The sequence below is a fragment of the Augochlora pura genome, chromosome 5 (assembly GCF_028453695.1).
Source record: "Augochlora pura isolate Apur16 chromosome 5, APUR_v2.2.1, whole genome shotgun sequence".
NCBI lineage: Eukaryota > Metazoa > Arthropoda > Insecta > Hymenoptera > Halictidae > Augochlora > Augochlora pura.
Window position 1 is genome coordinate 15,444,937 of NC_135776.1, and position 15,830 is coordinate 15,460,766.

The 15,830-nt window shown below is 34.6% G+C and overlaps 1 protein-coding gene across 1 annotated transcript in view; it reads right to left on the reverse strand.

Moving 5' to 3' along the window:
* Window positions 1-2,848: 2,848 nt before the first annotated feature.
* LOC144470051 (ras-specific guanine nucleotide-releasing factor 2-like) overlaps window positions 2,849-15,830 on the reverse strand; it is a 58,670-nt gene continuing 45,688 nt past the window's right edge. Inside the window, exons 4-16 of the mRNA XM_078180845.1 lie at window positions 15,309-15,694; window positions 14,766-14,869; window positions 14,255-14,359; window positions 13,516-13,779; window positions 12,975-13,148; window positions 11,726-12,033; window positions 11,022-11,143; window positions 9,710-9,730; window positions 6,685-7,057; window positions 5,972-6,069; window positions 5,337-5,619; window positions 4,758-4,955; window positions 2,849-4,430 (exon numbers count right to left, since the gene is read on the reverse strand). Coding sequence (XP_078036971.1) covers window positions 4,254-4,430; window positions 4,758-4,955; window positions 5,337-5,619; window positions 5,972-6,069; window positions 6,685-7,057; window positions 9,710-9,730; window positions 11,022-11,143; window positions 11,726-12,033; window positions 12,975-13,148; window positions 13,516-13,779; window positions 14,255-14,359; window positions 14,766-14,869; window positions 15,309-15,694 — 2,613 coding nt within the window. The 3' untranslated portion in view covers window positions 2,849-4,253. The remainder of the gene's footprint in view (window positions 4,431-4,757; window positions 4,956-5,336; window positions 5,620-5,971; window positions 6,070-6,684; window positions 7,058-9,709; window positions 9,731-11,021; window positions 11,144-11,725; window positions 12,034-12,974; window positions 13,149-13,515; window positions 13,780-14,254; window positions 14,360-14,765; window positions 14,870-15,308; window positions 15,695-15,830) is intronic.

Consider the following 15,830-nt stretch of genomic DNA (forward strand, 5'->3'; position numbering starts at 1 on the left):
TAATTATAACAGTTTGATCAATGCCTACAGTATTGCACTTATTGAATAAGCAATCTAATAAAAAAGAACAAATTATAAGGATTCTTAACAAATGAGACATCATCGCGCGCCTAGTGTCCTATCCGAACCGATAAAAAAATTATAACAGAGGTGTTCCGTATCACAAAGTCCAGCTTCAGATTACATGTTTCTCTGCGTACATATCCTATATACTTTATCCATACCTAATTAATTAATGTTTCCTCAACAATCCCCGGAGTTCATTGTATTTCTCATACAGCACAATGAAGCAACAACCTTTTTCGAAGCTTAACCGTTTAGTAAGGCAGAAATAAATTTCTGGTTAATTCACCTTCCTGCGAACGACTGTCCGCAGTGCGTGTTTCTTTTTTTTTCTTTTTTTATAAACATCGTTAATTAGCACTTTAAGATTATAATACTCCGTTCGCATGGATTAATCGTACCGAAGACACGCCCCTCGGAGATTCATAACCCGCGATTCATTTGTTCGCAGACCACCCGTACTCCTACACCGATATCTTCTAACGACCATGTATTTGTTTATTTCACAAACAGTTCATAGTCGGCGATACCCATAATTCGCACATGGTTTGCGGATCACAATCATTATAGTCTATGTAAATCTCAACAACGTTCGCACATTCGACGCGCGCGATAAACTTGCAAGTATTTCGCTTCGAGCGACTCGAGGTAAACCATTGTTTAAACAAGCTGTAAGAAATTTCAAACAACGTGGACAGATGCTTGAATAGAATGTGATGCTTTTGTTGCCGCGACAATCTTTCCTGTTTGTTAAAATGAACTATCTACACGTGTAATTTGTTCGTCCGGATAAAGAAAAAAAGAGTAATAAAATGATTTTCATTAATTATCGCCGGGTTTTTGTTAGGTGATAACTGAAGAGAACGCGACCGCTAATAAATTAAGTTCGCGAATCTAGTGCATTTCTGATCGAAGTTAATGTTAAGACGACAGAAAAATCGACAGAATTAATTTATTTATTTTAAAATAATATATACGTATAATTTAGGATGTTTTGCAGTTATTAAACGGCGAAGAACAATGCGGGGAATTTAATTCTGCGTAACAATGTCCGGTATAGTGATCGCGAGAAATAGCATACGAGAAAATATGTGTCACGTGGTCCGCGCGCCATGTTTGAAAAATCATCGAAATTAAAAGAAATCGAACGCAACGAATTATGCACTGTGGAAAGGTGAAATTATAATAACGATAAACGTGTTTTATCCTACAGACGAATCGATATTGTTTATTAATATATCGTTCTCTCATTGCTGAAAAAACTGTCTCTAGCTAAAGATTGAATAATCCACGAAGAAAGTGATTGTTATAATTCCCTTAAGTGATTGTTGGTTTTCTTAAAACAGTGTTATAGAAAAGGAGGATACTTTGGTAATAAATATTACGTTATAGTTGCGGCAAATGGTTCTCCGATAGAAGAAACTATCCTCTGCCCTTATTTACCCAAATACTGTATGCGGTATATGTATATTATATACCTCTTTCGGGCAAGTATTCAGTTTATCATTAAACTCGTGATTGCATATAGAGAAATTCGGATTAAAATGTAGCGTTTCATTTTCCTTCGCTTTCCGCGCGACAGTTTTCTTTTCCCCAAAACAGAAAGAAGAACGCCATAGCGAAATTTACGCCTAATTCAATCGCGTTAATTACGTTTCCCGCGATAACGTCGCTTCGATACACCTCGACTCGTTCTACAGGCTGGCCAATTGTCTCCGCAATCCAATTGTCCGAGTGTACTAATTACCAGGGAAAGTATATCGAATTGTTAAGTGTTACTTTACTTGAACAAATGCCATGATTAATTAATGAAAATTGTCTGAACGATTTAAACAATTAGATCATATAGAAATTAAATAATATAGAAGTTGCAAGTATTGTTGTAAGTATAGTTGGCGATTATAGCGCGAATTCTCATGGAAATTAGATAATTTTGTGAAAATTAGAATTTCGGAGGAATTAACTTAGCTGTTAGTATAACATATTAGTAAGTTATGTATATTAATATTGACAACTTATATGTTATAATGTATATAATATATTACATTAATATATTGATTAATACATTATATATTATATTAATATCTAAATTAACATAATATACATAACTACCATTAATATAAAACATAAAATAACCAGAACTTCGAAAGAATACGAGAATGTTGTTACATCTTTCGGTGCCTTGTTATTTTAGTGAAAATAATAATGGAAGGATTAAAGAATCTGTGCAACAACCACTGTTAGCAACAAATGCGAGGAATAAAGGTCGCACTCTATTTATTCCAGTCGAAATAGACTGAAAAGTGAGTTTAATTGATCTGAATATTTCCCTGTATTTCCAGAATAAATAAATGCCATAAGTGCAGGAAAGTCAGCAGACCCGTGATGCACGAAGTCTACGCCCCATTACGCTACTGATTGTCAAACACAATTTCCAATCTATCAATAGTTAAATCCAGCCCCATTTAATACTTTACCGACCGGTATTAATCGATTTTTTTCCCTTGGTCAATGGCCTGTGAATCGGTTGTCATAGTAATTAATAATTTGTTATTATTATTGAGACAAAAGTGTTCGATTTCGATATCGTTATATAATTGTCTAATATTAGACACCTTCTGCAATTGATAAAACAAATAAGATGAATAGAGAGACTAAAATTTAATATTGAACTGCTGTAAGCTTCAATATTGTTATATAATTATTTGAATATTAAGTGTCTTTAGGAATTAACAGAATAAATAAAATAAATATAGAGACTATAATTTAACATTAAGTTGCTGTGAGCTCCAATAATATTATACAATTGATTATTAAATGTCTCTCGGAATTAATAAAATAAATAAAATAAATATAGAGACTGTAATTTAACATTGAGCTGCTATAAGCACCAATATTATTATACAATTCTTTAAATATCAAATTCCTATCGCGATTGATGGAAAGAATAAATAGAATAGATAACATAAATATTCTTTAATGTTAATCTCACGAAAATATAAAATTGCTAGTAATTCAATCACCCTATAATAAGAGAAATGTCTACAGCCGAACGACCGGTCGGTAAATTGTTAATATCGATTCTCCTTTGGGTCCTGTCACTCGTAGTGTAATACTGATTGATCGAACGATTAACGCCAACGAAAACGTCAGTGATCGAAATCCCTTGAGCTTCGAGCCTCCCAGTCCGTCCCCCGCCAAAGTGAACTATCAAAAAGTGTCGTCAACAGTGTCCGCTCGTAGTATAAGAAAATAAATCAGATTATATCGTGCATTTGTACAGATTCGACCGTGCAGGTGCTTCAGAACGATCCCGCGTTCCAACGAGAACTAATCTAATCTTCTATCGATCCCGATAGATCATAGATCACGCACCGACGACAATCATCCATTTGATTAACCCTCGGACGACACGCCGTATTGCACGACAATGCTTTCAACAATGATTGTGACCATCCTCGCCTTTCTTTACGAATTTCTCTCGTTACACCTGCATAGAATGATTCCTCGGGTGATTTTAAGAATTTTATTCCTTTGAAGAAATTTTATACGATGCGTCGTTTACGAGTTATCGAGGAGAGACAGGGACCAATGAGCTGCGAGCTTGGTAGACGCGAGGCGGCGAGCCAATCAGCGCAACCGCGCTCCGTCCGCTAGACCGCCTCTCGCCAGCAGAGCTCGCAGCTCATTGGTCTCTGTCTTTCCTTAATATCTCGTGAACGGCGCCTCGTAGACAATTTCTGCAAAGGAAAAAGTTGCTGTAAATCGTCTCAGGAACCTCTCTGTCTATCAGACGTATCTTTTAAGATGACAGTCGGCCCACCCTTTCTCCTTAACTCGTACGATACCCGATTCGGTGTTCCTCTCTCGATACTAAATACCATATCCGCGTAACCTTTCCTCGTGGCAACCGCTCAAGCAGGATAACAACGTTGCCTTCTATCGCTACAATCGTGAGAAGATCGAATATTATCGTCGACGAAGAGAAGCTTATATAAATTGTCGGCATTGTTAGCTCGGATTGCGCGATTGAACAGTCGGACCTTTCACCTTTGTGTCAGCTTAAATCTAAGAAACAGCTTTAGGAAGAGGAGTGATTGCTGATAATTACTGATTATTAATTCTTGATAACTTGACGCTTAAGTGTACTTTTTAATGGGCGCGTCGCTCACAGAGTGTGGCAGATCGATTTAGTTGGAAGTACTTAACTTGGATAATCTCGGCTCGATCTCCAACGACATTTCGAAGAGATTCTTGTCCTCAAGGAGCAGCGACGGGTCCAGCAGATAGTTCGTCACTTTCGTGATCAGCTTGATGTTGTACGGCTTCTGCTGGAAGTTCCGTATCTCACGGATCACGTTCGCGATCTGGGAAACGCACGTTGCAATTCGTTGAGTAACATGAATTTCTATTTGACAAGATCTAAATAAAAATGAATAAACTAAATAATAAATAATTAAATAATAATTCTGCGCAATCGAGACAATGTACAGGGTGTCCCGAAATTGTGATACCTTTAGGAAATATATATACTGTAGGATATTGCTAAAATAAAATATGCTGTGAACAAAAGTAAAATATAATTTAGGCTAAAATAAAATATATTAACTTGATATAAAATGTGGAATAAATGACTTGATGGAAATGAAAATTATAATCACGTCACGATGATGTTGGTCAAATAAATCACGTACCATTCGCATTTTTGAAAAATTCAGAAGACCGTCCTCGGTTATGGTTGGTGCACCCTCGTCTATGAAAGAGAGGTCGGATAAGTACAGCCCTAAGTAAGGTATGCAGGGTGGATCGCATCGGTGCAAGGCGCTCCTTAGGTTTTTGAAACGGCCGTCCGAAGAGACGATGTTCTGCAGTTTCTCGATATTCTGCTTTGTCTGAAAATTGCATTGTTAATCAATATATCGTAGCATCCTTCACTTAATCGAATTAATTTCATTATATATTCATATACGTATTGATCCACATATATTAATATACTATTAGCATAATATATTAATTATTATACTATAATATATCAATATTAATATTAGTAAATATAATGTATCAATATTAATATTAGTACGTTAATGTAATAAAATATGTTAATACAACATTGATATAACATGTTAATATTAATAAAATACTATTATCATTATTAATAATATATACACGTTATACTGATATTATTATTGTTAAACTTAGAAAGATATTAATGTTAACTCGCGGCAGCATGTTCGATTGCATTATGTATGCTTTTGACAAGTTAATTAGCTCACCGTTTTCGAAACCTTCTCCCAAGTCTTCTTCAATCTGTAAACGCTGCTATTGGTGAACGCCGCGCAGATTTGTAGCACGCCGTTGTAATTGTTCAGAACTCTGCTGATATGCGCAACCGCGGCCCATTTCTCGATCGCGGCCACCCTGGCCGACATGTTGGTGCGTCGAACGATCTCCGAAACCACTAATCGGTTCACCTCGTTGAATCTTTTCGTCATCAGGAGAATGTGGGGTGCGCGTGTTGCTTTGTCCGCCTTCATCCACGCCTGTCCAAGAAATTCTCTGCGCAGAAGAATGCATAATTAATCAGTTTATAAATAATAACGCAGGATAAATCCCGTCGGAACCAATTTTCTGTATTAACTAAATAAGAATTTAATCTATCATTTATTTTATATATATAATAAATTATATATTACATATATTATTTATTTTATTGTTCTACTGAGGACTTATTCTGTTATTTATCTGGTTTATTAATTCTATTACTCTAATAACAATTTATTCTATTATTTGTTTATTCGGTTTATTTGTTCCAATACCGTAATAAGGACCGATTCCATTATTTATTCTATTAATATATACTTTGAACAAATGGCCAACTATGAAAGTGTTATAACATATTAAAACTTACTCGTTCGATATCGATATGAATATTTTGTGGTCTAAATATGTCATTTGTTCAGCAATGTCCATCGCAGATAGCGTTTCAATGTTCTCCTTGCTTTGCGTCTGAAATCATATGTTAATTTTGACGACCCAAACAAATCTTCTACAATTTACAGTGAACATAATACAGTAACAATTTCGTTGATACTACTCAGTTAGATTCCCTTCCGTTTGTAAAACGAAAAAGCAAGGGCTTAAAAACGTATAAAATAAAGAAAGTATTATATATTGTAAAAATACGATACGCCTCCTCAAATGAATCTTATATGCTAATAAATAAAAATAATAAAGAAACCGATCATTTATATAACTTATTAACAGTGGAGGAATCCATTTCCCTTATTTGGGAATGTAAGGGTTTTGAAATAAATCCACCTTAACCGGTTCATATAAATAAATCCACCTTAAACAACAAATATCGTGTATTCATTTCGCATCAAAAAAAGGGATGAAACTTATGGGACACCCTAATGTATGATGCACCAAAGAATTTGAAAGAATCGCGCGATTGTAGGCGGAAGAAAGGGAAGAAGAACGTTGAGAAAGAATGGAGGAGTCAGTGGATGCAATAGTTTTAAGTTGTACAGTATTGTTATTGATCCTTAAGCTAAAATGCAAGGAGTGTATCTGAATAAATAAATAAATAAATAAATATAACTTATTTTCCGAAATACGTACAGTTGGAGGAGTGAGAAGCTTCACGAGGTCCACCTTGCTGCTGTCCTGTTCCTCTTTGATGATTAATCGCAGCAGCAGGTTCGCAAGATTGTGTTCAGCCGGTAGCAGATGCGGGCAATAAACAATCTCTTCTAGGAACTTGACCGTCAAACTTTTTAATTTCGGATCGGACTCGAAGTCACCGGAGTGCTTCGAGACCCAGTGTCTCAATACGTGCAGCACGCCCATCGTTGCCGCCGTGGACGACAAAGACTCTTTCCGCCTGGTCTTGTAGGATCCCCTTCTATGGTTGCCGTTGATTTCTTCGTCCACGGAATTGGCAGCTGCCGACGTTGCGGTGGCATAAGCGGTAGCAGCTGCCGAACTACTGCTCCTGAATGTTCAACGGTTCTGTTAATGTTTCGTTCAATTCTCGTTGAACTCGGTAACTATAATAACTTGGGAAATTATGTGTGCTAATATGAACTGTACGAGTTAATATAGTTTTTAACTTGTGAAATTATAGTGTGTTGTATAATTATATAAATTAATATGAATTGTACGAGTTATTATAGTTTTTAACTCATAAAATTATAACTATATGAGTTAAGTTATTATAGATTCTAAAATATAAAACTATAGTAACTTATATAACCATACAAATTAATATAAACTGTACAAATTATTATAGCTTTTAGCTTATAAAACCATAGCATCTTCTAAAACTATAGTAATTTATATATGCAGGGTGTTCCAAACTATCCCGGCTAAACGTTTGTCTATATTCCACTAGTAAAATCAGGGAAACATAAACGGTATATAAAATTGACATAACCTTCTGATATGAATGCCTGCTTCAAAACGCTTCATTACAAATTTCGAATGTGAAATGACAGTTGAATAATATTAAAATTATACAAAAAAGTAGCAATATTTATTGTTGCAGGGGCAGAGCCAATTCCAAAAAGGACGAGCCTATCCCAAAGGGGCGGGCCTATTCCAAAAGGGGTGGAGCCAACACAAAAAATCGTCTCCCATTGGTGGCACAATCGTTTTTTGGTTAACCGCACTTTACTTTCCAATTTTATATCGAAATTCTTTATTCGCACGAGTTTAAAAATATTTTTGTGATATTGTTTATTGATTCATAAATAAAGAAGAATTTGCATTTTCAAATCCCATATTACAAATATTAACGAAGGAGAAACTGTGACATAGATGTTACAGCATGTGAAGCAACATATTTCGAATAATTCCAACGTGAATTCTAATGTGCTCACTAAGATACAAATTAGCTTTTACATAACAAGGTATTATTAACAATCCACGTTATGCATTCGATCGTAGTTAGTTCCATACGAGTTCTCAGGTGGTGACATTTTATATATGATCGCGAACATCAAGTAACAGAAAGCGTCTAAACAGGTGAAAACTATTATTTCTATTTCGTTTAGATTGTTTGTCACTATTTAGTGCGGTGCGTATTCTAATAAAACGAAACAATAAAATAGACAATACTTCATAATAAAACTCTGTAACAATAAACGAAAGAAAGTGCACTGTTCTCGGAACAAAAGTAGTACAAATGAAAGAATTAATGGAGATGTAATTAACAATCGTATGTATATTATATATATATATAATTATGTAAATCAAAAATTGAAGGTTATTGGTGTGATAGAAAAATGTTATAACAATGAGAAGTATCTGTGATATATTATCTTCGTGAAACACTTAAGGTAAAAAATTCTGGAATTTGTCACTTTGTTATACACTAACCTTTAGGTTTATGTGTAATGATAGTATACATGTGATAATTATTAACAGTAATTGTAATAACTAAAACATAATTGGGAGATCTTCATATTCAATATAGATTTTAGATCTTAATATTAAAATAGATCGTGATATTAATAGCGAACTGTGTATAGTACGGCTCAAAATTATGCGTTTAATATAGATTTAATATTATTTAGGGTGACTCAAAGTTGCAGTACTTTTGGAATGTCAAGAGTTCCTCTGGTGATTTGAAGCTACTTTTTCTTTTGCGAAAGTGCAATGCGCAGCATTATTTACGATTTGTTAACGAAAAACATTGACCAATCAGAGCCGACTTTGACTAGCGCGAGGAGGCCGAGGCAACGAGTGGTTGACGCCCAGTTTTGCCGATTGGCTCAGCCACCTGGCGCCAGGAAACTTGCTTCTCATTGGTCCATATTTTTATTCATATAAATTGGTAATATATATTTTATTACTATATGTTGGTTGTATCGAGTTATATAATATAAATATTATATATTATTATATTATACTGTATATACTGTATGATATTAATATTATACATTGTTATATTGTATTATATATATATACTGTATAATATTAATATTATATATTGTTATATTATATTGTATATACTGTATAATATTAATATTATATATGGTTATATTGTATTATATATTCTATATAATATTAATATTATATATTATTATATTATATTATACATATTGTATAAAATTAATATTATATACTATCATATTACATCACATACATTGTATAATATTAACATAACATATGATTAATACAATAATACAATAAACAAGGTTAATTATTCTTAGCAAGAGCCATTTGCAACAACAATAATACCAAATATTTATACTTACCGTTCCAAGCCGAGGAAAAGTGTAAAATCTCTGCACCTCGAATAATTATGAGCGGTACTATACATGTCATCCTAATTATCCTAATTGCTTTAATTTACAATTGTTAAAAATCCATAATTTAACAAATAAACATAAAACATCATTGTCGAGTGAAGTTCGCGCGATCTTCGTATCATCCAATCTATTAATAACAACAACGGAATAAATATCGAAGGTGCGAATAGAATGTAGCGTTCCGTTAATTAAAACACTTACGGTGCACGTTCGGTGAGCATAAACAATTAACAATTAACGCGAGTGAGATTCCGCGGTGCACAGCGCTCGGCATGCGTCACGCATAACGTGGAGACATAGTCTTTCCAGAAACTGAAAAGGATGACACTTACCAGATAGATACAGGTCCAACGCTATGAGTGATACAAAACGACATATGAAATACAGTTGCATTAAAAACAACCAAAACATTATTTCGACTAACGAGATGACTAACGGAACATAATCTTGACATAATCTTGAGCATTTTTGTCGTGATCGAGTTCTTTTACGATTGCACGATTATTCTGCTGATCGAGAGAAATGAACTCGCAAAAGTGAACGCGTGCGTTTTTCTTAAAAAATAAATAACGGTGGCCATATTGAAATTGGAGCACAGACGTAGTTGTAATATAAATTAAAATTGATCTGTTCTTTATTATTTCAACAAGGAACGATAATTACTATTCGAAATATTAAGGCAAGAATAATTTTGAAAGTCTACGTGTTACAATCTCATTTCATTTGTTAATTGCTGCATTATATTTTGAATAATATGCACCGGCAAATACTAGAATAATTATATTGACACTACTGATTGTCGGATACATCTTCAATGTAAAATAATAAATAGTTTAAGAAACAAGATTGTTCTTACCTATTAGGAAAAGAATTAATTAGGAGTGCATAGTATCTTTTGCAACTTTGCTTCTCTCGACGGTTAAATTAGCTTGCAATCGTAACAAAATCTGACCTTTAGAAAAAAAAAACAGTCAAGACCACTATTACATAAACTTTTATCAACAGATCCCCATCAATCTAAATGTCTATGATAGCCACGAGATTTTCTTACACCCTGCACGTTGACAAATAAAACTCTGAATACACATAAAAATCGTCAAAGTAGTCTATGTACAATATAGTTGCATAAATATTAGAACTTCTCTACCTAAAAGAAGAAGAAGAAGAAGAAGTAGAAGAAGAAGAAGTGAAAAATAAAGGAATATCATAGGCGGAAGAAAAACACGTAAGAGAGAGAGAGAGAGAGAGAGAGAGAGTCATCGAGACAAAAGCACTCATGCGTAAGAAAGTGGAAGATACCTTTATTGCAATAAACATTCAATGGCAGTACCGAGGAACGAAATAGAGATAATTCTCCACGCTTTCGTAAAGTACAAGAGCCTGTACAAAATTCGACGCCGCGGTGAATTACGAAACGGTGCACCGTACGAACACGGTGATCCGCATATTACCGTCCTCGGGATCGCGCGTCACCATTGTTCCTCGCCTTCGAGCGAATCTAACTCGACGAAATTTTGCGTGGACGCGTGCCGATTCGTTTGTTCAAGCCGCGAGAAAAACCGGCGATCGAACGACACGCGAGCGTCTCGCGACGAGTACCGTCGGGTGAGAACATTGATACACGTCAGGTATGCTCGAACGAACCTTCGCTGGCTTTGCCGGGAGCTGGTTATCACCACCCCGGCCTTCGGTTTCTCGTTCTGCAAACACCCGGACTGCGTCGATATGTCCATCTCTTGGATCGACCGTCTGGCTGCCCAGCAGTTCTGGAGCAGAAAGGGAACGTATCGTTCTTTATACAGGGTGCTCGAAGCAACTTAGACACCTCGCCCCACTTCTAAAATATGCGTAGAGCAAGGAATTTATCGACACAGGAATTACGTGGATTAAATCGGTATATTACACACCGTTTTTATTTTTTAATGGAACAAGTCGGTTATGCGGATTCCCGAGATTATTTCAAGCAACTTTTTCCTTTACACAATTTTTCTACGAGGTATCGTTAACGAGTTATTGACGAAAAACGTTTGCTAGGCGGCGGAGCCAACGAGCCACGCCTAACGCCGCTGGTTGGCTCGATCGCCGCGCGCCAGCGGAGCTCGCTTCTCATTGGTCACTGGATTTACTTAATAACTCGTGAAGGAAGCCGCGGATTGAATTTTCGTAAAGGAGAAAGTTGCTTGAAATGATCTCTGGAATCTTTATTTGTTGATTGCAATTTTTTGGAAGTCTGAATGTATAGACACGGTAAGTAATAGCTTGTTATGTAATATAGATATCTTAATATGTTAATATAAATGTTATATATAGGTATGTGATCTGGTAAAAAGCAGTTTTAGGTTACATACGCTGCCGATCGTGGTAATGGAGCTGCTCCTTGCGGTGTCCTCTGGAGCGGACCAAATCGAGGCTCTGTGTAGATAATGATTAGGGTAGGAGGGTCTGTACGGTGGTGCTTTTTCCGGGGACTGAGGCCGTGTTCTCGAGCCGATGCTAGTCTCGCATTTCGCTGCCTGCGGTTTCTCTTTCTCCGTTTTGCTCGCGTCCGCTTCTTTCTCGGCGCGTTTTGCTAGCGGTGTCGGAGGTGTCTTCACGGGGGTCCCTTCTTTCACTGATTTGGGAGTCTTCGGTCCCTCTTCGTACGTGAATTGTACATCTGAAAATGAAAGGGTGATTATTTAGGCGTGAATGTTAGAGACCGATTAGTACAGCGACTGATTTGACATTGTGTTTCTATTATGTAGTATCTCAATTGCTTATTATTTCAATTATATTGTTCTTTAGTTACGTAGTTAATAAGTAAGTAGAATCATTAGTGATTGATTTAACTGAAGGGTTCAATTACTGTGTAATTGAAATACAGTTTAATTAAATTGCGACACAGTTAAATTACTGTGTCATTGAAATAGCGTTCAATTAAATTGTTAAATTGATTGAAGATATAACTGAATTAGTAGTATGTAGTTAACAATAGCAATGTTATAGTTGTTCAATTTATACAATGTTGTTGCGTGATCGAAATAACACTGCATGGAAGATTGCTCTATTTATCAATAACTAAGGATAAAATAATTGGAATTTTGGACTAAGGATGAATAATTGTAATTCTAATATTATTGTAATAATAACGATAGTAATTGTGAAATCATTATTATGGTATTGTAATAGTAATAACTGTGTTGTAATTGTGTAATATTTAAATCTGTAATAACTATGGCAATAGTAACTGTGCAGTAATTGTGTAATAATTATTATATTACTATAATTGCTATGGCAATAGTAATTGTATAGTAATAGTGTACTAATTATTATAATACTGTAATAACTATTGCAATAACAATTGTCTAGTAATTGCGTAATGATTATTATATTACTAGAATAACTATTGTAATAACAATTGTCTAGTAATTGCGTAATGATTATTATATTACTAGAATAACTATTGCAATAACAATTGTCTAGTAATTGCGTAATAATTATTATATTACCGTAATAAATACACTAACAATAAAAATTGCCAATCACGTGTCCTGAATAATAGAAAAGTCAGACAAAATTTCTAATCAAACAATATGTTAAATAGATGAATAATAGTACCGTCTTTCAACACTTCCGTTGCGACAGGTGTATCAGTTTCTTCGGAAGCACCGCGAGAATACGTTGTTCCATCTTGGGGACTTGATCCAGAGCCTGAACCTGACCCAGTTGAGCCGACCAATGTAACAGAGCTCAAGTTGCTCGGCGATGATGGAGCACTTATTACAGTATTATCTGAAAGTAAGGCAATTCTTGTAGTTTTATTAACACCAGAAATTTGTATTCCTATACAATGATGTAGACTCTCCTAAATATAACAAGATACGTTATATTTAGGGAGAGTTAAAAATATGTAGACATGTTCAGACTTTTAGACAGAGTCCGAGTAGAGTGAGATGCGCCTAACACGCCGTTTATTATTACATAGTAAATATAATAATAATAAGATAATAATAGGATAATAATGTAGTAAATAATATAAATATAATAATAGTAGAATAATAATGTAATAATACAAAATAAATATAGTAATGATAATAGGATAATAACGTAATAATTTAAATATTTAATTACTATTCAATTTGATCGAAAGCATTGTTACCTGTAAGTGTCTCGGAACTCGACGACACGTTGATAACTTTGGGTATGGTTAAATGGCAACCATCGTTCTCCATTTTCTTCTCCTCTTTCTTTTCCTCGATCTTTTCTTCCCTCCTATCCTCATTCTCGTCTAGGTCTTCTTGAATGCTAACCTTGCGCGGCGTAGCTGGAGATTGCGGCTCAACAGACGCAGCGGATGATTGTATAGTCGGGCTTCGTTTTATAATCGACGGAGCTTCTGTGATCACACGTGGCTTGTCCTCGTCTATTAAATAAGTCCATTAAGTGAATTGATCGAATACAGTTTCCAGTATAAACATAAACAAGATCACATACATTCCTAGTAAATTAGAATAACTTAGCATATTAATCTGGTGCTTGACAGTAATAATATTTATGATAGTAATATATAATATGTATAGCAACAATAGGTAGCAATAATAACAGTAGTATTTTTCTGTTTATTAAAATTCAATAAACTAATTAAAAAGTCATAGTAATATCCTTAATTCTGTGCCTCCAAAAATGTCGAGTTGTTAATAATATTGAAAATGCTTGAAGCAATACGAAGATATATAATATATAATAAATATATTAATAATATATTATATTAATCGTATTGTTAAATCGTTTGTTGCCAATGTTTTAACAGGTTCAGTGAAAAATGATCGAGTGAACATATAAAATTGTACATGGACAATGACAAATAATACAGATAGGTGCGATAAAGGCTCACTCACCCTTTTTAAATCCAGATTTCCAGTAGCCTTTCGGGGTGAGCGTGTATCCTGCAGAAAAGTCACAGGAACTGCGACTCTTTATTTCGCTTATTTCTGATCCGTATCCTAAACAAGCAAAGCATTGAATGAAAATGATTATTTTGAATAAATATGCGATGTACAATATTAAGAAATCGTAAATTAAGTATAACAAACTGTAGCGGTAATGAAACAATAATCCGTGAAAATAAAGCATCTAACACACAAGTTGTAAACATTTTCCATGCTATTTTATATTGGCTATTTTCCTTATTTACTATTTCTTTTCAGTTTTTCTAATTTATATTTGTTTAAGATGGCAACATGTTAAGACAAATATTATAATAAATATGAGAAAGTTGAAATCATTTTATACTATATCGAAATGGTCCACGAATGTGTGAAACGATATAATTCATTTTATGATAGATTCTATTTCTTTAATGATTAATTAATACTTAATAAATACTTATGCAGCTATCATAAATTATACCTAACGAGCTAGTCGCGCTAGTCCTACGAGGTGAGACGATGCTTCTTCTTCTATCATCGATTTGGGACTGAGTGTCGGCAACAGTTCCCAACACGTCCAAGGATCTGAAAGCATAATTATGATTCAATAATTGATAGATTAAGGATGCTTATAGGAATTTCTATTCCTTTTTACAGTAGAAGCTGTCTTAAATCTTCTGTGACTTCAATGGAAAGTTTTTAGCACTAAGTGTGCCAGACTAGACTGAATTGTTTAATAAAAATGAATGAAAACAATTCAATGTTCAAAATATCAGATGTGGATATATGTATCACTAAATGTAAGTTAATTTAAACTTTGATAGATAATTCTTCGTGTCAGCAGTGTTTATATTTAATATAACTATAATAAAATTGTAATATATTTATCACATATTTAATATAATTATAATATACTCATAACATACTAAACAAATAAATATAATAATTTATTAGAATAAAAATAATTTTTCTTGACATTACAATTCGCCACGTTGTCCACTTAGAACGACAGGATAACACTTACTCAAAGGAGCCTGTGTGTACATCGGCGCCGGGTGGCTCGGACTCGTATAACACTTTCTTCAATGCTTCCAATACCGCTACGCCATCGGTAAATACTCGATAGGTCAACAGAAACGTATTTAAGAAATCGATGCTGAGGAATCGCAAATCCGTCAATTGCTGCAGCAGCCGTTCAGGTGTAGCAGAACGTATATGCGGTATTTTACAGGAGTTCAGTTTCCTACTGAACCTGATGTCCACGTCATCCTTGAACAGGTTCGGATCGTTTGTGATCGTTTGCGACATCGTTGCGGAACCGCTCTCCGTTAACGGCGGGCAAACCAAGCGGTCGCTGAAGTGAACGTTGTCCACGCACTGCGTGATATCGCTGATCCAGGCAGCCTTTTCCTGCGAATTAGGTTATATTTTATTATATCATGTTATATTGCATGATAATACATTATACTGTACTATATTATATTACGTTAAATGTTATTACACTCTACCATACTATACTATTTTATATTGTATGATATTTCATTCT